This window comes from Myotis davidii, unplaced genomic scaffold, assembly GCF_000327345.1.
Source record: "Myotis davidii unplaced genomic scaffold, ASM32734v1 scaffold147, whole genome shotgun sequence".
NCBI lineage: Eukaryota > Metazoa > Chordata > Mammalia > Chiroptera > Vespertilionidae > Myotis > Myotis davidii.
Window position 1 is genome coordinate 422612 of NW_006383010.1, and position 21207 is coordinate 443818.

Genomic DNA, 21207 nt, shown 5'->3' on the forward strand with positions numbered 1-21207 from the left:
CTAAAAAAAAAAAAGACCGTACCCTTTTATGTAATGATGTTTACTTTGAATTTATATTAGTTCACACAAACACTCCATCCATGCTTTTGTTCCGGCCCCCTGGTCCAGTTTAAGAACCCATTGTGGCCCTCGAGTCAAAAAGTTTTCCCACCCCTGGTCTAGACCTTCCTATAGAGCAGATCTATGATTCATTGTTAACCTAGTGTCTAAAACATCCCATATAATAAAAGGCTAATATGCAAATTGTCCCCTTTACTGGGAGTTCGACCAGGAGTTCAACCAGGGGGTGGGGCTGGCTGGCCAACCACGGGTGGCCCCTCCACTCCCCACCCCCATCGGCCTGGCCTGATGGGCCCCCATTGGGGCAGGCCAGCTGAACCCCACCCATGCACAAATTCGTGCACCAGGCCTGTAGTAGTAAATAATCAATGAATATTTATTTAATGAAAAATTATGTTTACTTGTAAATACATATAATATATACATATTAATATCAGTATCTGCTTATTCACTTTAAACTCTCAGACTAACCAGTTCATCCATGATGAAATACATTCTCTGATAAAGCCAGTCAATGGAGATGGAAGTAATCAATCCTGAACCTCTGTAAACAATTCTCAGGTCAGACACATCAGACATGTTGGAAGCCTCCTTGGCCCATATGAGAGTCCCTTCAGAGAAATAAACAACTTGCTGCTGGACATGAACTGATATTCCTAGAAAACCATGCAAACGCACGTGCGTTATTTTATAGCACCAGACAAAAAACTTACATAAAAGATAATGTAGTTCTTTAATTTTTCATGAAGAGATTAAAAGAGAAATCAACCTGGATCTTTCTTTTCACACGAAGGAAATACTTCTCTCTACTATACTGACCTGTAATGTTACCGTGTGCAGCATCTGACTGAAGGCACTGTGCTTCATCTACTAGATGTTTTAAAGATCTCTTTCTTAGAGAAGTTTTTCTGGATAAAAAGAGCCACTGTTCCTCTTCGTGAACTAAAACGACAACATCATTTACAGAGACAGCCCCAACCGTATACACATCGACACAAGAAGATCAATGCCACCCTCCAAAGCAAGGGGACAAGCACTTGAAAGAGGCTGGTCAGCTTTCCTCTGAAGGCACTGGGGCGTTTCAACTGTGGTGTAAATCACATGATTCCAGGATTGGGATAGCAAGTACAGTGTCCACCAAGGGGGCTGTATGTGCATGTGCTCTAATGCCCTCAAAATAACATGACACGGAGTATCGCCATTCTCAACAGCCTTGCCACAAGAGAAGTTCAGCTCACTGAGGTCAGCCATAAGAATCTGACTGCTTGGTGGAGGTGGTCCAGCCCAGGCCAAAGTGGTGTTTAGAGCACGCGCGCGCACACACGCGCACACACACACACACACACACACACACACACGCACGCACGCACTGGTTATCTTCATGTTGTCTTCAATATCTCCCCCTGAGGCAGGAGGAAAGTCTTTGGAGGAAGGAAATTTGAGGACAGCAGAACGCTGCTTGATGTCCTGTTCTATTGGAGACTGATGAAGTGTGTGCTGGAGAACACTTGTAGGGCAATTAATAAATGTTATGCAATAATGACAGTAACGACAAGCTTAAGCCTGCTCTATATTTAACTTGCCCTTTGGACATGTTTTTTGCATAGCCAAAATACCTCTCCTTTCCTAGAGTCCAGTAACAGCCAAAGGAAACAAAGGCTGGAGATAGGTGACATTCAATGCCCGCGGGCATAGGTGTGTGCGGTTAGGTAAGGGGCACTCAATCAGCCAATGGGCTCTAGGGAAAATAGACCACAGACGCTGAGAATTCTGGACCTTTGCATGCTATTCACAACTATTTCACTGGGTTCTTATTTAGATTCCTCAATATTTCTGGTGCTTCTTAGAAAGCATTTTCATTTATTATTTTGCTCACCTAGCCATCATGCAATAAGTGTTCAGTCTCTCTAGGCAATTGTTAAAATGCCAAAGGCCACCCTGGCTGGTTTGGCCCAGGGGATAGAGCGTCAGTCTGTGGACTGAAGGGTCCTGGGTTTGATTGCAGTCAAGGGCACATGCTCGAGTTGCGGGCAAGAGGCAGCTGATCAATGATTCTCTCTCATCATTGATGTTCCTATCTCACTCTCCCTTTCCTTCCTTTCTGAAATCAATATATAAAGCCAAAGGCCAAAAAAAGGGGTACTTATAAAATAATAAAAGCTAATTTGATAGATTGGATATTCAGAGTGGTAACATGGAGATTATTAAGTCTAGATATATTTGAAAACCTTAAGGAGACTGGGAGAAAAGATATCTGCTATGTTTTAAATGACAATGATGCACAATATAAAATGGGGGTTGAGGCAGAAAGATCATGTATTACCCCTAAGTGTGTAAATGTGTTACAATCAGTAGTGATTTTACCTGAAACCAAGGATTTGCTTGAGGCCATTTTTGAATCCCTAAACTTTCTGATTTTACTCTTTAAATTTCTAAATTCTAATGTGAAACCTTTCCATCTAAGAACTTACTTCTATACATCAAATTGAAAGCTTACCAAGTACTAAAAAGACAGTGTCCATCTGGGCAGAAGAGGGGGGTCTGGAGGAACACCAGATGACCCAGGACCTCTGAGGCCTGAACCCACCCTCACCACCCCCTCTAGTTCTGTGTAACAGAAGAGCGGCACTGGGCCATACCTGCTGCAGATGAAGTGGTGATACTAGATTCTGCTTCTGGCCCCTCACCAACCTCATTTACTGCTGCAATAGAAAACCTGGTCCAAAAACAATTGGGAGACATGTGTTTTACATGGCACGGTGTGAACAGGAGATAAAAATAGAAGGAGCAATCATGTTTCTATTTAAAGGACAATGTGACAATGCACGTATCTAGTTACTTGGTGCCAGTGCTGGGCACTAAATGACCATCAATCACATCCTTGTTTGCATTTCCCATAGAACAGTTCAGGGCCACAGAGGTCAAAAACTGAACTCTGTTATCTGCCTGACCCCATTCCTACCCTAATTTAGAGGGACTTAGTAAATGCTAGAAAAGCTAACAATAATAAAATAATAACCCCTAACCGTTAATACAAAATACCATAAACAGAATTTCACCTCCTTACTGTTTTATGTTGAATTAACTGAAGAAATGATAGTCATGGTATTTATGATGTCTTTTATTTAGCCCGTATTTATAAGGATCCTCTGAATATATCAGAAATACTTGAGAATGTTTCTGTTTAAGATGTGTGATCTAGTAAGTATGCCAACTTGAGGAAAAAGACAACTTCATCCCAACAGTACAGATTCAATGGGACTTCTCAAAATACACTTAAACTATGTTGCTTAAATAATTATTATGCCTATAGCCATGCTGGTTACGTTTTCCTTGCACCACTTAATTCTTACCTGTAGGTGGTATTTGGTAGAGTAGAGTAAAACTGGAAACTGGTTCTCTGCGTTCCTGAATGTAATTTCTGATTTTTGCTGATCAGCCTTAAGTTATAACCCAAAATAGGTCCGCCTGGGAATTGGGGTGGAGCCCAACTGACTTCCACGGTGTCAGGACTTGAGCTCTCAATATTTCTAATGAGAGGAGCAGTTTCAGGAACTAGAAGAGATAATGGTGACACAGTAAGCAGAAGCATGTGCAGGGCTTAAGTTTTTAAATAGGATAGAAAACAATGCCTGTTTTCTTGAAAAGGTAACATAAGTGAAATACTTTTATCAGTAGTCAAAATAAGTGATAGACAGAAGGTGGTAAGATATCTATGAGTTGCAACTTTTGATCCCTAAGTCTTACCTGCTAGCTGTTTTCCTAAGAGACCCTTTCAAATGTTATTTTCCCCACTTCTAACTTATGAACTAGAATTAAATGTGGAAGCATACAGATAGGATAAATATTCTAGAAAAAAGTTGTCAAAACTCTCCAGAGACTTAAAAGAGCTGAATGTGGGGTGGAACAAAGTTGGGAAGGAGAAAAGAATTGGGTAACAAAACTGAGTCAATGATTAGCATGAGTTGAAAGAATTAAGTCCTGGGCCTTTTCACTCCCTGCAGTGCTATGCCTGACCAGTTCCAACTGAAGATATGTGTTCAGATAAGCCTGAGCTAGAACAGTCTGCTTCACCTGATGACCCAGACTATACCTTCCTTCCCCCAGTTCCCAGGGTCCCTTGGAATCCAGGTTGACTGCACTTTAGCTACCCTCCTTCCCTTGCAAAGAATTAAAGGAGCATGCATTAATTAATTAAGCATCATAGACTTCAGAAGCTACCTAAGTGGCAAAGAACAGAAAGAAAACAAATGATTTAACAGCCTGCCTTCCATTTACATCTCCACCTACTTCTCATACCTCCCACCCCTGAAAACACATGTTTTACTTCCTCTTTCCATAGAAAGTAGCATTTTAATGTCCCTTTGCTCTTTAGTAGCCTCTTCCCTCTGAACACTTCTGGCAAATGCTCTATGTCACCCTTGATTTATTAGAGTTGGGAGAAATTAGGTAGTTCAGCCCTCACATTGGACTGGCAGAGGGAGACAGGGGAGGGTGACATCTGTAATAGTGTCAACAATAAAAACAGAGTTAAAAAAAATAAGTAAAATAAAAAGGCCTTTAGTTGATCTGTCAGCCTTTCTCTGATACAATTCCTCCCCAACTCTCAGACTGATCTTCAGCAAACACAAACATCAATGCGTCACTCCGCTGCTCCATGCACTCAGTCACCGTGGTGAAGAAGGAAGTGGGAATTATGTCAAAAAGCCTAACTCATCACGGTTAAGGCCAGATATAATCTGCTCCACTTCAAGCAAGTTCCATCCCACCTACATGGTGTGATTATTGTCCAAATCTCCCCACAAAAGCCTTCCCTGAAAGACTGGTCAGATTAGGCAAGGTAATTCTTGCCCCAAACCATTCTTGCTGGTGAAGAAATTATCTACATAAGGGCCCTAATTACAAGGCAGTCATACTGTCTAAAGTCATGTATTTTCCCTAGCTAAAAGGGAATTGGACCATGAGTCAATGGAACACAAAATAGATAACGTTATATGTTTTGAGGTGGCTAGAAAAGTGAGGGAGAATTGAAGCATGAGATGCTATCCATGGAAAGGACAGCCAGTATAGCAGGGGTCCTCAAACTACGGCCTGCGGGCCACATGCAAATACAAATATTGTATTTGTTCCCGTTTTGTTTTTTCACTTCAAAATAAGATATGTGCAGTGTGCATAGGAATTTGTTCATAGTTTTTTTAAAAACTATAGTCCGGCCCTCCAATGGTCTGAGGGACAGTGAACTGGCCCCAGTTTAAAAAGTTTGAGGACCCCTGCAGTACAGGGTCTGGGACACCTGGAGGGCATATCCAGGAGAAAGGCCCAGAAATGGAAAGCAAAATTTGCATTTGTCATTATTTTTATTTGACAACCATGGTGTTTCTCCAGCACTGGAAAATGATCCAGCACAGTTGAAGCATATGAGGCATTTTTCTGAACAAAGATGGATGCATGTCTTCTACTCTGATCTGTAACATTGCAAACATGGTCCTAGCTCAGTGTCTGACCTGAGGGAATGGTCAGGGAATAACCTGCAGAGGTGGCCACACTTACCCTGAAATCTAACAAGCAAGAAGGGGACACTAATCAGGGAAGGGGAAAATGCCCAAATCAACTTCATCAGCTGTCCTTCCTTAGGTCCAAGGCCTAGTTCAATCAGAAGGTCTGCACACAGCTGCATCTCCAGAACTGAGGGGTAGGACAGCTAACATCTGGCCTGGAGTTAGTCCTCGCGGGTTCTCTCAGCTCACTCTGAGCCTGAGGGCACCAGGCAGCTCTCCCTGAATGTCGGCCCCAGGAATTTGCCTGCCTAACAGGCTCTAGGCTTGCATCCTTTTCCTGAGGCGAAAGTCACATCTTCAAAAGAAATCAGAAAATGCTCCAATATATGTAGTATTTCTTTTAGCTATCTCTGATAAAATGTAGTATAAATGTATTATTGTAACCTTCCAGATGGTCTCTCTACTTTCCAATCTCTCTCATTCCCTCAATCCATTCCATGTGAAGTTGCCAAAATTATCTTTCGGGGGCGGGGGGGCATGTGAAACAATTGCTCTTCTGCTTTAAAACCTCCCATAATTCCTAACTGCTTACTGAGCCTTATTCTGACCATCTTATTTATACTGCAACCTGACTTTCCTCCCCCTCAACCCCCCATTTCCAACCCCTTAAAGGACAGATCCTGTTCAAAACACTCCTCTAACAGAGTGCACGGCACCTTACCACTCAAGATATACCTTCCTTATTTATTATGTTTACTGCTTCATTTCTATTCCACCAAAATGTGAGCTCCACAAGAGCAGGGCATTTTGCTTCGATCACAGAGGTATGATGAGCATCGAGAACACTACCTGGCACATAGGAACTCGATTGTTGAATGGATCAGTTAATGACGGCACAGATTTATTTCATTGTTTAAAATAAAAACACATTAAAGGAAAGCTTTAGGATAATCTATTTCATAAGCAATAAGGACACGCCATACCTCCATAAGGGTGAGTCCTGTAACTGGGGCTCGAGGGAGAATACAGCTGCAGCTGGGCTGTGAAGATCCAAACCACTCGAAAAATATACTCAGTGAAGGGGTGCAGGGGCTCAACCACATAGGAGAGTTTGGACACGGCCTGGATCAACAAGAGATCAACCATCAGCACTTGTAGAATCACTATCTTCACCGTGACTCCACAGCACAGATTAATTTGAAGAAGATAGGTGGTTGTTTGGATGTAGGGGACGTGGCACCTCCCAGGCCAGATGAAATGAAGGTCTGGAGCTTGGAGCTGAGGCATCCAGATGTCAGTCTGCATTAATCACATAGAAACCCTTTCCTGCTTCAAAATCACAAAATCATGGATTCAGTTATTTGGCATTTACCACAAAGCTTTACTTTAACTGTTCAAGTTGATACAGGGTGTTGCCAAAGAATGTATACATACTTTTAACCATTATTAATTCCAATCGGTTAAATCTGAAAAGAAAGAAACATCAACTGAGCTAGTTAAGCTGTTAAAGTATGTATACATTTTGGAGGGACATCCTGTACACTTGGTGTCTTAGGGATATTTTTTCTAAACTGGCTCATGCTTTCCTAAAAGGGACAGTGCTGATACCTTCCTGCCCTTTATCCTCATTAGAATCATTTTAAGTGGGATGGGTAGATAATGGCCAATAATATGAGTAGTTGGTTATATGCTGCTGTGCTGAAGGAATAATATGTATGTCTAGTATATTTTCCTCAAAAAATAAAGGGTTTAGCAGTAACATGTTACAGAGTAGCAGACATTAAAATTCACCTAATCCAAGCCCTCATTTTATGTTGGACTCTTCCCCAGAAGAGTCTTTATACCTATATGTCTTTATACCTATAACTAGAGGCTCAATGCACGAAATTCATGCAAGAGTAGGCCTTCCTTCCCCCGGCTGCCGCACCGGCTTCCCTCTGGCACCCGGGACCCAGGCTTCCCTTGCAGCCCGGGCTTCGTCCGGAGGGTCATCTGCTCTAATTAGCATATTATGCTTTCATTATTATAGGTTACATGTAGTAATTTGGCACTTGAACTAACTTCGGGGAAAAGACTGCTTAAGTACATAGGCAGCTTTTCATACCTCAGTGTAAGTCCAGCTCCCCGGATGTTGTGCGTATTTCCACTGAATGATGTATTTTATCCCAGAGATGTTGGCAGACTTCCATCGCAATGTCACACTTCGGTTCCCAATGGAAGAAGCAAAGGGCGCCGTGGGGAGGTCTACATTTTCTGGGGGGGGGGAACAAGATTTCATTCACCGTGCACCAACATTCCCACCAACAGTGTGCAGGATTCCAGTTTCTCCACATCCTCTTAAACACGTTTACTTTTCCGGGTAGAAGGGACCAGAGTTTTACACATACAAGTAAATGTATATTTCATAGCTAAAAAAAAAGACATTTGTTTCAAAGCCATGGTGATGTATATGGAAAAAGAGGTAAAGTAGTTTATTCTAAAATATCAAGACAGAGTGAACCAAATGAGAAAGAGAAGCTAAACTGAGCTATATACTACTTTTAATACAGTGCACAGCCCAAAAGGCTCTGGAATGAGATAACTGGGTTACAATTCAAATTACATCCCTCTCCAGCTATACAGCCCCAAGCAGCCCCAAGCAGGTATTTATACTTGTGCCTCATTTTTCTCATCTGTAAAATGAGGCCAATGATCATACTTATATCTCTGAGGAAAAAAGAGCTGATACCTATAAATTACTTAGAACAAAACCTGACTCATAAATGCCTAATAAGTGATAGCTATTCACATTTCAATATATTATTAGTTATTATCATTCCTGCCATGTAGAAAAGGGACATGGAGGGTATCTCACATAGAATAAGATAGCAGACCAACAGGTAACTGGATCATGTTTTCAAGACAAACAAGGTGTTAGGTGCCTGGGTAATAAGATTTGTTGTAACAAACTAAAGATATGGTTGTATGCACAAATGCCTCTATTTAGACTGGATACATCTTATCTGTCAGTGGTACAGACACTGGTCCAAAGCCAGTGAGAAATTTAAAATAAAGCACTAATTATACTGGCATTTTAACCAAATTGTATAATTAAGTGGGTAGTATAATTTCAGAATATTAAAATAGGATGTAAATCAGTTTTCCAAACTTCCTCAGTTCTGAAATCTTTAGTTTCTCAGTAGTTTTTTTAGGATTCTCTGGACCCAAAGAATTATCTAACAGTTCCATTTATTATTATAACGTAAGTATGCATGCTCTATCAACTTAATAGATTTGAAAAAATAGCACATACATTTAAAGACAAAATAATATATGTGTTTCATCCTTAAAATGATTGCTAACTAATGGGATCTGTGTGCTTTTGGGGGACGGTACAATGTCTTTAATATTGATATCAGATTGGGTACCACCATCTCGTTTCCTGTTCCATGTTGAGTTTCTCATGGTACTTGTTTTCTATCACAGCAATAACCAAAACAGCCCAGCATCACAAAGATATGATATCAATGATAGGAATGCAGTGCTATCCATTGTTTATAGTATAAATTACCTCCAGCTAGTAGTTCTGCTGTAGGCAGTTAGACCAGTGGTTCTCAACCTTCTGGCCCTTTAAATAGAGTTCCTCATGTTGTGACCCAACCATAAAATTATTTTCGTTGCTACTTCATAACTGTAATTTTGCTACTGTAAACAATATGTAATTATATATGTGTTTTCCGATGGTTTTAGGTGGCCCCTGTGAAAGGGTCGTTCGACCCCCAAAGGGGTCGCGACCCACAGGTTGAGCCAGCCCGTGGACAAACAACGGCCATTTGAAATGAATAAAACTAAAAAAAAAAAAGACCGTACCCTTTTATATAATGATGTTTACTTTGAATTTATATTAGTTCACACAAACACTCAATCCATGCTTTTGTTCCAGCCCTCCAGTCCAGTTTAAGAACCCATTGTGGCCCTCGAGTCAAAAAGTTTGCCCACCCCTGGTCTAGACTCTAGGTGATGTGTGCCCAGGTGTTCATCATACTGTCCCTTCACCATCTCTAGTGAACTTTTGCGCAATATAAGAAATTGGGGAAAGGGATTTAATCAAATTCATCTTTGTTCCGGCTCCGGTCCAGTTTAAGAACCCATTGTGGCCCTCGAGTCAAAAAGTTTGCCCACCCCTGAGACAGACGAGGGAAGAGCAAGGATGGTGGGCCAGGTACAGAAGGTCACGGGGTGGAAAGCCCCAGGTGCCTAGCGGTGGTCAATCAATTGTAGGGTGGGGCCTTGCCCCCAGGGTGACTTTCCTCCCCTAGCTTATCACTGGCTGTGAGATTTGGACTTCCTGGCCTTTCCTCCCTAGAGGTAACATCTAGGCCAGTGATGGCGAACCTATGACACGCATGTCAGAGGTGACACGCGAACTCATTTTTGGGGTTGATTTTTCTTTGTTAAATGGCATTTAAATATATAAAATAAATATCAAAAATCTAAGTCTTTGTTTTACTATGGTTGCAAATATCAAAAAATTTCTATATGTGACACGGCACCAGAGTTAAGTTAGGGTTTTTCAAAATGCTGACAGGCCGAGCTCAAAAGGTTCACCATCACTGACAGGCCTCAGTTGTATTTCGGCTCCAGGCCCAGATAAGCAACAAAACCAGCCAGGGCTGAATTCAGGACCAGCTTCCACACATCATACAAATGTCCTGGAGTCCTGTAGGGAGCCACGCTTCTGGCGGGTGCTTTATTGAATAACTGCTAGCTGAATAATTAACCGAACGTTAAATTTAACAATTCCTATACTCAGTTCATTAGGACAGTGGCATTTCCTGACATCTAGTCGGCTCCTTCACATTTGTCTCTCTCATTGATAGGAGTGATCGCATCTACTGAACGAGGGCAAAACCAGGTTCTCAACATCACTCGTGTGCTATGTTCCCCTCTTTTGCTCTGAAAGAAGAGTCACACTGAATCTGTATCAAATGGCTTTCACATTTGAAATTATTGAATTACAGGTAGCTAGACAGATCTGAGTGAGCTACAGACGTGAAGCATAGGTTCCTAGAGTGGTGGATACTTTTCAGTAATAGCCGCCTGTGTCCACTTACCTAGGACTTCCTCCTCATAGGCGCCCTCAGAACTGCTGCAGCCGACCTCACAGGACTCCCGCTGTGGGAGACAGGTAGCACGCGTGTCAGGGCAGCCTCGCTACTGCTTTGGCTGATAAGCTTCGACTACATTCTGAAATCTGAGTGCCTGACAAATAAGTACACCTATCCACCAATGATTGCGACTATCATAAAGTTCTCATTTGCCAGTGGGATCAGAACAGCACCTTTTGAACTTTTTTGATCATGTCCCAGATTTCAAAATACATGTAATGAAAGAACTTGGTGCACAAATACATTCTTGAAACAGTATTTACTCCCCCCCCCCCCTTTTAACAGTTTTATTGAGATCTATTTCATGCATCCTAAAATTTACCCATCTAAAGCACACAGCTCAGTAATTTTCAGTATATTCACAGAATTGTGCAATCATCATTACACTCTAATTTTAGAACAGTTTCCTCCCCAAAAGAAATCCCATACCTGTGATGCAATCTCTATTCTATTCTATTCTATTCTATTCTATTCTATTCTATTCTATTCTATGCTAATCTATTTCATTTGCTTATCGGGTCTCTATTCATTAAATTGATTTCATGACCCTCTCATGGGTCACACCCCACAGTTTGAAAATAACACTAAGCTCCACAATGCAATTATATTTGCCATCTCAGTCAAAGATTTGGTGAGCTAATAACCTAAAACTCTAGCCTAAAATTATACCTATTTATTTCCATGCCTTCCTTGAAAAATTAAAAACTGACTATAATCTTTATAGTAACTGAACATTTTAATGGCGGCCTTAATACCAACATTAAATTTTAAGTTCTACCAAAAACGTAATGATGATTAATATATTATCTCAATAATCAAAACCAGAGTAAACATTTTGATGACTGAGACACAGATTTCCTGGAACAGATGTATTAACATTAGCTATGAAGAAAGAACAAAATTTGGAGAAAAGACACACATTGTAAAACTACATCACAATCATGATCAATCTTCCTAGTTTCATTCAACTTATCATACCTAGGAAAACATGCTATTGTTTCTCATGATAATAGTGGAAACCATGGTATGATGCATTCGCCCTAAATATCCCAGGTAGAGGGCTGTGATTTGCAAATACTGGTTGTCCAGTGTTCGATCTGTGTGCTCAGAGGAAGCAGAGCCTGATAAGCCCAGGTTTGCCTAGTTAAGGATTAATTTAAACACCTCAGGTTGGGCTCCAGATTATTTAACTTAAGGGTTTAATATCTTTCTCACATCTTTCATGTTTCAGTAAAATACATTCAATACATTTATTATCTGTAGGGAATCAATATACCAAGTGGCAGCAAAATGAGATGAAATAATGTTTATTTGGGAATATAGCTAGTACTGACTATTGGGAATATAGTGGGCCTAGTTCTCCTAAATTTTTTTCAGGGAAAAATATGTAACAAAATTCTGATCTATCTAGGCATTTAAATGTTTTGTTTTATTTACTTTTTATGAAACTTGTATATTTTCCAGTTTTATTGAGATATAATTGACATATAACATTGTGTACATTTAAGGTGTACAATATTTGATATGTTTATATATTGCAATATGATGATCACCATAGCATTACCACCATCTTGTCACATAATTACCATTTATTTTTTTAATCAAATTTTTAATATATTTTTATTGATTTCAGAGAGGAAGGGGAGTCAGCAAATATTGACATGATTTTCCTCAAACAACAATAAGAAACCATAAAAAGATTTTAAGAAACAGCATCATCTGTGTTTTAAATGATCAGGAATAAGCCATCTTACTTGCGGACATCATTTTCCAAGTTTAATTTTGCCAAGCTTTCACTTCCAAGACTATTTCCTCCAAGGAACATGTGCAAAAATTCCAAGCTCCGTAGGTTAAAGCATGAATGGTTTAAACAGGGGTCCTCAAACTACGGCCCGCGGGCCACATGCAAATACAAATATTGTATTTGTTCCCGTTTTGTTTTTTTACTTCAAAATAAGATATGTGCAGTGTGCATAGGAATTTGTTCATAGTTTTTTTTAAACTATAGTCCGGCCCTCCAATGGTCTGAGGAACAGTGAACTGGCCCCCTGTTTAAAAAGTTTGAGGACCCCTGGTTTAAGAGCTTGAGTTCCTACAGAGGGATCAGCTAAATTTAAAATATATGTCTATCTCTATAACTATCTCTATAGAGCATGCACTACTATTCAGTTCTACGTTAAAGTATAACATTTTAAGGTGTAACATGGCAAGGTATAAACAGAAATGAGTAGAATTAGATGTTAGAACACTGAGAGAAAATATTTATATCCTCTAAGCAGCATAATGAGTCAGGGAGCTATCACATCAGTGGGCTGCTTCAATGCCTGACACTTGAACTCTCTCTGACTTCCAACACACAATCCTCCTGCGACTGTTGTTGTTGTTGGAGGTGTTGAGGTTTTTTGTTTTTAATTGGTTTGTTTTGGTTTGTTGTTGGTTTTGAGATGTGGGGGTTTTTTTGTTTGTTTGTTTGGCTAATTTTGCTTTTATCACACTAAAGCAGTGGTTCTCAACCTTCTTGATGCCGTGACCCTTTAATACAGTTCCTCGCCCAACCGGTTTGGCTTAGTGGATGGAGCGTCGGCCTGTGGACTGAAGGGTCCCGGGTTCGATTCCGGTCAAGGGCATGTACCTTGGTTGTGGGCACATCCCCATTTGGGGGCGTGCAGGAGGCAGCTGATTGATGTTTCTCTCTCTTCGATGTTTCTAACTCTCTATCCCTCTCCCTTCCTCTATGTAAAAAATCAACAAAATATATATATTTTTAAAAATACAGTTCCTCATGTTGTAGTGACCCCCAATTTCATTGTTACAAATTGATCATAATTAAAGCATTGCGATTAATCACAAAAACAATATGTAATTATATATGTGTTTTCCGATGGTCTTAGGCGACCCTTGTGAAAGGGTTGTTCGACCCCCAAAGGGGTCGCGACCCACAGGTTGAGAATCGCTGCACTAAAGGGTTCTAAGGTAGTGTTTTGTTTCATTTTTCAAGCAGGAAAAACTTTTGTCTATTTACATATGTGGCAACTCCCTCGGCTCCTGTGTTTTATCTCGTCTTAGCTAACCCCACCACCATTCACTCCCAAGGAAAAAATCACTCAAGTACAGAGTAATCACAGACTATTGAGAAATTATTCCAATTAAAAAAATTTTTTTTATTTGTATTATCTACTAAATGGGGAATTTTTCCATTTTACTAATGGGTGATCATTTGTACTCCTTCCTCAGGCAAGACAAGTCAGTTCCGTCCTCTGGTTTTTAAGAACATTTAAAAACAAGGCAACATAGATTTTAAACTGAGAAATAATGTAGTGATAAGTACCTATTGTCAAATGATCTAAAATGAACTCTGAAGAACAGGTTTGGCTCAAAAAGATTGAGGAAGACAAGCTCAAAGTCCTAAGGTCCTTCTGAAGGAGCAGAGAAAATGGGGTGCTGGGAGGAGCTGCGGGGGAGGGGCCTGGCCTGGGAAGGGAGGGGAGACCTGGGCAGCAGCGTCAGCACAAGGTCCCTCATTGAAGAGCAAGAAAAAACACACACGCTGTGCTTCAAAATGCTGCCCAAGGAGTTTGTGGAATAAGGGGAAAAGTTGCAAGTAAAATGTTCTTTTTTGAATGCATTGTATTTAATGAAAGAGCATATGCTTTATGGGGAAGACAATAAAATCAGCAGAAATAAGGACATCCTGACATCTGCTCCTGCCTCTCCCTGCCACCCTCGCCTGCCCAGGCTTCAGGAATTAGAACCCTTCCAACCAGAGCAGCATGTGCGGATAAATGTATGCGTGTATACACATATATTAACTTTTTATACATTGCGTATGCATACAGATATATAAAACACAGCAAATACGTGTGTCACCATGGAATTCCAAAGCCATCTTTATGCCCAGCATCGTAGCACACCCAAGAATGACTCAGGTTTCTTTGTTCTTATTTTACCAGCTTTTCCACAAGAGATAAAGACATGGAGTTGGATGACATCCTTTCTATAAGGACTGCCAACTTACCTCACAAACGGTGGCAAAGGTGTCATTCTGCGTGGGAAAACAAAAAACAAGGAAAAACTACTTAAAATCTTTAAAGCTGTAGATAATTTTAATGATACTTAGCTCTACATTTCTCCCAAATTAACTTCTTATCCCACCATTGGCAAACAACCAATAACAAAATAAAATAATAAATTAAATAAAGTTTAAAAAATCAAACAAATAAAAAACAGTAAAAAGCAAGGGAGCCCAGAGCAGGGCCGTCTGCCCACACAGGCCACTGAAAGAAGAGCTGTGAAACTTACATTTGCATCACTGGGAAGATGCTGTAAAAAAGCATGATGTCTGCCAGGAAGTCCCCATCAAGTAAGGGGGGATCTGTGATGGACCAGGTTAGAGAATGAAGGGATGTTGGCAGATGCCCAGGGAAGACAGAACCTGGAGTGAAAACTACCAATAGCTCGAGCTAAGAAAGGCTAGCAGGTCCATCTGCCCAGGCGGGCCATGCTAGCGTCCACTCTGCTTCTGGACTGTTTTCTGACAACAAATGGTACTTTCCCTTCATTCACTCATCCAGTGTGTGTCTGAGCACCTGCTATCTGCCCTTCACTGTGTTCAGTGCAGGAGGCGCAGTGTGCACAAGATAGAGAGCGTCCTACCCTGATGGGCTTACGTGTAGGACAAAGCACATGGCTAGACAAATAATGCTTAAAATTGCAATTGTTTAAAGTGCTGCCAAGGAGAGGTACCTGTGTCTTAGAGTGTATAGTAGTTCCCAGGTCCAGATCCCACCTGCCCCACCTTTTGGTAACTTCCGTTCTATGAAGCACATGGTCATAAACATGAGAATGGGCATGAGTAACTGCTATGACAAAGATCTGCGAGGACATACTATACAGGAACAGCTATGAGGACTGTTGAAGAGGCCAATGTCCTTATTTAAATCCCAATGCTACAATTTGAGTAATTAGTGGAAAATGATATTACCCAACGTTACCTCGACCTTACTGATATAATCTCTGACCTGAACAACCTGCAATACAGCCCACTTTCTTTTTTCTTTTTTTTTTTTTGGTATAGCAAAGGTGGAAATTTATTGAAGAATAGATACAGACTCCCACGTGGGGAGAGCGAAGAGTCCCACAGAATGAACTCCCATGTAGAGAGGAGGGAAGGGTCCCACTGAGTTCTTTTCCCCATGGCTTATAAAGGCTGTAGTTCCTGTGTCCTGATATCCCCTCTGATTGGTCAATATCCCCCTTCGAATTGGTTACTATAGTAATTCCTAAGACCATCCTCCCTCATAGTCCTTCCATTCCTCTGGGCTTCGTTCTTTTCCATCTGAATGAAGGGCTTCCTACTCTCTATTTTGTAAATATAGACCTTTCCGGGCTACTTCCAGTTCCCTTGTCCCATGTAAATGCAACTTGTTGCTGCTCCCTTGTCTTATGGAGATGTGACTGCACCTGGCTTCCAGCCCACTTTTAAATTACACAATTTTTATTCATGAGATTGAGTAATGACCGTGTATCAGGCACTATCCTTAGGAGGGAGATTCGATTAGTATCCTATTTTAATGATGAGGAAAGTATAGTACCAAGGAGTTAAGTACCTTAACAAAGTCACACATTAAGTGGCAAAGCTGAGATAAATGAAAAATAAGGTATTGGGGGATATATTTCCTACCCAAAGAGAAATGAAGCTAGGTGCTCGTGACCTCTGGATTAGATTACTACCATGTTCCCTGCAGAGCCACTTGGGACATGGCCGAGGGCCCTCCTATCCAGAGACGGGTCTGGAGCCACCAGCATCACCTTACCTGGGGAGCTTGTTATCAGCACAGAATCTCAGGTCCTCCCAGACCCACTGAACCAGAATCTGTATTTCAACAAGATTCCCAGTTAAGGGTATATTGACATTTGAGAAGTGCAGGACCTGGAATTTAACAAATACCTAACATCCTACCAAAAGGCCTTTGTAGGAGGCATCCATTGGGCATCCCCGGGGTGTCATGGTTTGTGTTAACCTCCCATGGTCTCCAGTTGGGTTAGTAATGGTAATCTCACTCTCCCCCCATTACTATGTATCACTCAGGCTGCCATACTTTCCCTTAGGGTCAAGCCAACGAAGTGAAAGCCAACGGAAACTCAAATGGGAGTCCTCTTAGACAACATTTCTCCTAAGGGGAACATTAATATCGAAACAGAAACATAGTTAACACTTACACACTTCAAAGCACACTTTTCCTGATCTGCAGAGTTCCAAAAGTGACATCCTTGGATGCACTGCAAGACACAAGAAGAGACAACGGTGACTGAACAAGAGGGAATTTTTGGCATCTGAAAATGCGACCATGTTTTCGAAATAGAAATCTACCAAGGCATCTGTGGCCTCGAAAGAATTAGGACCTTTGGGGTGATAAGCAGAGCTGTCCTGTCTACAGACAGCAGGGCGGTGTGGTTCACTGGAAGTTGGGAAGGGTGCTTAGTGGACTTCAGTCTGGAATGGGCAGGGCAAGAACCCAGAGAGCAGACAAAATTCAGGCAGCACCCTGTCCCCGGGGTGGCTGGCAGCAGGTAAAGTCTAGGTCAGCATGACATTGAACAGATCGTGGCTCCATCGGGTGGCCTCACGTGACAAGCCAGACTCAAGCTGGCGCTCAAGCAGAGGGCAGCACATCAAACCTTGACTAGGTGGACAGTTTGAGAAGTCGACTGCCCACTGGCCAGCTTTCGCCCCACAGCTGCCCTGAAAACCTTCTCCCAAAGCTGCCTGGGCCTCCTATGGACAGATGCGGCCCATTTCTCCGAACTGCGCTTGATCTGCTGATGCCTGTGCTTGTGTAGACATTTCTTCCACAGGCCACAGGGACACCCGGGTCCCCTCCTTCCTCTCAGTTCCTTCTTTGCCGTCTCTTTTTCCCTCTCCCCACACATTTTGATTTTGTCTTCTATCTTCAGCTTTCTCTCTTCTCATGCTTCAAGTTCTCCACAGGTGAGCTCATCCACTACGTCAGCTTTGAGAGATTGTATGTTTCTAGGAATGTATCCATTTCTTCCAGATCGTCCAGTTTGTTGGTATATAGTTGTTCGTACTATTTCCTCATAATCTTTTGTATTTCTGTGGTGTCAGTTGTTACTTCTCCTTTATTTCGGATTTTATTTATTTGGATCCGCTCTCCTCTTTTCTTGATGAGCCTGGTTAAGGCTTATCGATCTTATTTATTTTTCCAAGAACCAGCTCTTGGTTTCATTGATCTTTATACTATTCATTTAGATTCTATTTTGTTTATTTTTGCTCTGATCTTTATTATTTCCTTTCTTCTACTCCCTTTGGGCTTTGTTGTTCTTTTTCCAGTTCCATTAAATAGAAGGTTAGATTGTTTATTTGAGATTTCCCTTGTTTCTTGAGGGAGGCCTGGAATGTTCTCAGTTTCCCTGTTAAGACTGCTTTTGCTGTGCCCCATAGATTTTGGGTTGTTGTGGTCTCATTTTCATTTGTTTCACTGTTACCTAACACAGTGCCTAGTTCATACTTATGCTTTGAATCATTTAAACATCTGCTGAATAAATGGGCACAGGTGCAGAAAAGTAATAAAACCATAAATGTAATAGTTAGAAGAAACATTGGAGACTACCTAATCCAACCCTCTCAGATAACACATAATAAAACTAAGTCTCAGAAATATTAAATAATTTGCCCCAAACCATGCAAATATGTAGAATCAAAATAACGGACTTGGATTGGTCCTGTGTTCTTTCCACTTTCAACACTGTCCCTGACTTCATCTGTGAATAGTCTATCATTCACTTATAACTATACTTTTTATTGTCATTCCTCCAGCAGGGACAAAGAAATGAGATTTTACTTAGGACACACCTTATTGTAATAAAACCTGACCATTGCCCCCTTTTCTGTAATCATTGCTAACTCTGTACAGTTCTTAACAATAGAAGCAATTACTCACTGGTTCACTCAGATTATACGGCGTACCGCTGTCCAGATGCCTGCCCTGCAATGAAGAAGGAGGTAATAAACACCAGCTCCCAATATTGTGTGAGGTAATAACTACCACACCTTGTTTAAAAAAGCTTCCTGGAATAGTGCTGCCTTCCTTCTCAGTGTTTTCTAACTGGAAAACAAGGAGCCAAATTTCTTAAAGTCATTAAATTAGTCATGAAATCAGACAAAATCCCAGTGCAAATTATAAGATATAATGTCTAAGAATTCTTCAGAAATGGTAAAGGTGGGATGGGGGTGTGGCAATAGGATGGGTTAAGGACAATGGAGAGAGTCTCACACAATATTAAACAAGCCTGTGACATTAGTCAGTTAATGAAGTCAAAAGACTCTGGATAAAAGATGAATTATGTTCAGATTTTTCTTTTTTTTTTTTAAAAGCAGTCTGATTAAGAGCCGAGAAAAATACAAATGCAGAATTTTACATAGAGTAAGACATCAGATTGCTCTGTTTATTCCTCACGTGTTCAGAAATTTTAAGAACTTTTTTGTGCTGGGGGAAAATAAAAGAAATGGGAACGAAGGGGAGGAAGTCTCTAAACTGCTCTTTCTCTTCCTTTTCCTTGTTGGAATGGAGTCCTTCATAGACAGAAGGACTCACAAAGGATGGCAATTCTGGGCCTATGATAATCACATGTGTGCTTGGATCACATTATGTAGATATGACCTAATTGTCAACCTGCCCCACTGATTGACTTAGAATTATGAGCAAAGGAAAACTAAGTGAATTTTTTCCAGTTGGTACTGCTCAGGACCTCCCCTTAAAAGTTGCTGAATTCGAACCACTGAATTGGAGAAGTGATTAACCCAGCAAGGCACACACCTTCTGTTCTTGCCTTCAGTGTTTCTCAACCTTCTGGCCCTTTAAATACAGTTCCTCATGTTGTGACCCAACCATAAAATTATTTTCCTTGCTACTTCATAACTGTAATGTTGTTACTGTTATGAATCGTAATGTAAATATCTGATATGCAGGATGGTCCTAGGCGACCCCTGTGAAAGGGTCATTTGGCCCCCAAAGGGGTCGCAACCCACAGGTTGAGAACCACTGCTTAGTTCCTCCTGCCCCACTCATCTGCTTAAAACACACAATCCCAGTGCTGGGTCTCAAGTCCTCTTAACCCAACACCTACTTCTTGGCACAAGATTTTCTTCCTGCCCACCTCAGCCGGAACTAATTTCATTTACTTCCTGTCCTAATAAATGAAACAGCAGAATGATCTGCATTGTAATCCCACTGCTCCCAATGTGATATTTTGAAAGTTAACCTGTGCTGTCTAAACTCAGTATTCTCATCTGAGAGGAAAGTAAAATAATATTTAATTCATGAAGTTCAGGGGGATTTGATTAAATAATGCATTATTATAGTACAATGCCAGGCACTTAGAAATCTATTACTATTAGGTGCAAAATTGCTATAAATAGTCTTTTGCAGACATTTCTTTGGTTACTTATGCAATAATCTCTTCAGATAATTTTCTTGATGTTCAGGGTTAAAAGTATATTTTTCCTTTTAATTATGATATTTATTAACCCATGTTTTCTAGAAATCTGTCAATTTGCATCCTAACCACAGTGTATGAAAGTGCCAATTTATCTAAACTTTGCCAACAAAATGTTTTTATCTTTGCCAAACTGATAGAAGAAAAGTTGGTAATTCATTTTTATTATGTATTTCTATGGTTTCTGTGAATTATAGAAATATTTGCTCCTAGTTTATTTTAATATTTTATGGAGTATAGTCTTATTTTGTTTTTGTTGTTTGTCTATATTTAAATCACATCTTTTTTAAAAGTACCTCCTGGAATTTATTTGAATCTTCTTTGGCAACAGAAGATTTATAACAGAATTGAGATTATGGCACAGAGGTTTCCCATATAACCCCTGCCCTCACACATGCACAGGCTCGCCCATTATCAACATCACTCACCAAATACTACATTTTTACTAAGGATGAACTGACATTGACAAATCATAATTATCCAAAGTCCATAGTTTATGTTAGGATTCACTCTTGGTGTTGTACACTCTATGGGATTAGACAAATGTATAATGACATATATCCATCGTTATAATATCATACAGAGCATTTGCCCTGCTAACGATCCTCTATGCTCTGCTTATTCATCGTCTCCCTCCCAATTCCCTCAAACTCCATTGCTATGAACCAATGATCTTTTCATTGTCTCCATAGTTTTGTGTTTTTTAGAACGTCACAGAGTTGACATGAGGTAGTACATAGCCTTTTCCGGTTGGCTTCTTTCTCTTAGCTATGTGTATTTAAATCCCTCCATGTGTTTTTTATGGCTTTTTTGTTTTTTTTTTTTTTTTTCTACTTGGGACTTACTGAGCTTCTTGGGTCAATGATTTGCCTTTTAAAAAATCAAATTTGAAAAATGTTTGCTAAAAATTCTTTTTTGGGGGGTCCCATTCTATCTCATAGAAACTAAAAGTTAAGATTTGTGAGGGCAAGAAATCTATCTTTCTT

At 40.5% G+C, this 21207-nt stretch overlaps 1 protein-coding gene across 1 annotated transcript in view; it reads right to left on the reverse strand.

The window, feature by feature from the left end:
- The window catches only part of ROS1 (ROS proto-oncogene 1, receptor tyrosine kinase), an 88754-nt gene that overhangs the window by 64711 nt on the left and 2836 nt on the right, over window positions 1-21207 (reverse strand). The window contains exons 2-11 of the mRNA XM_006778496.2: window positions 18667-18711; window positions 16925-16984; window positions 14721-14747; window positions 10652-10712; window positions 7663-7811; window positions 6542-6680; window positions 3414-3615; window positions 2700-2776; window positions 880-1002; window positions 532-716 (exon numbers count right to left, since the gene is read on the reverse strand). Coding sequence (XP_006778559.1) covers window positions 532-716; window positions 880-1002; window positions 2700-2776; window positions 3414-3615; window positions 6542-6680; window positions 7663-7811; window positions 10652-10712; window positions 14721-14747; window positions 16925-16984; window positions 18667-18711 — 1068 coding nt within the window. The remainder of the gene's footprint in view (window positions 1-531; window positions 717-879; window positions 1003-2699; window positions 2777-3413; window positions 3616-6541; window positions 6681-7662; window positions 7812-10651; window positions 10713-14720; window positions 14748-16924; window positions 16985-18666; window positions 18712-21207) is intronic.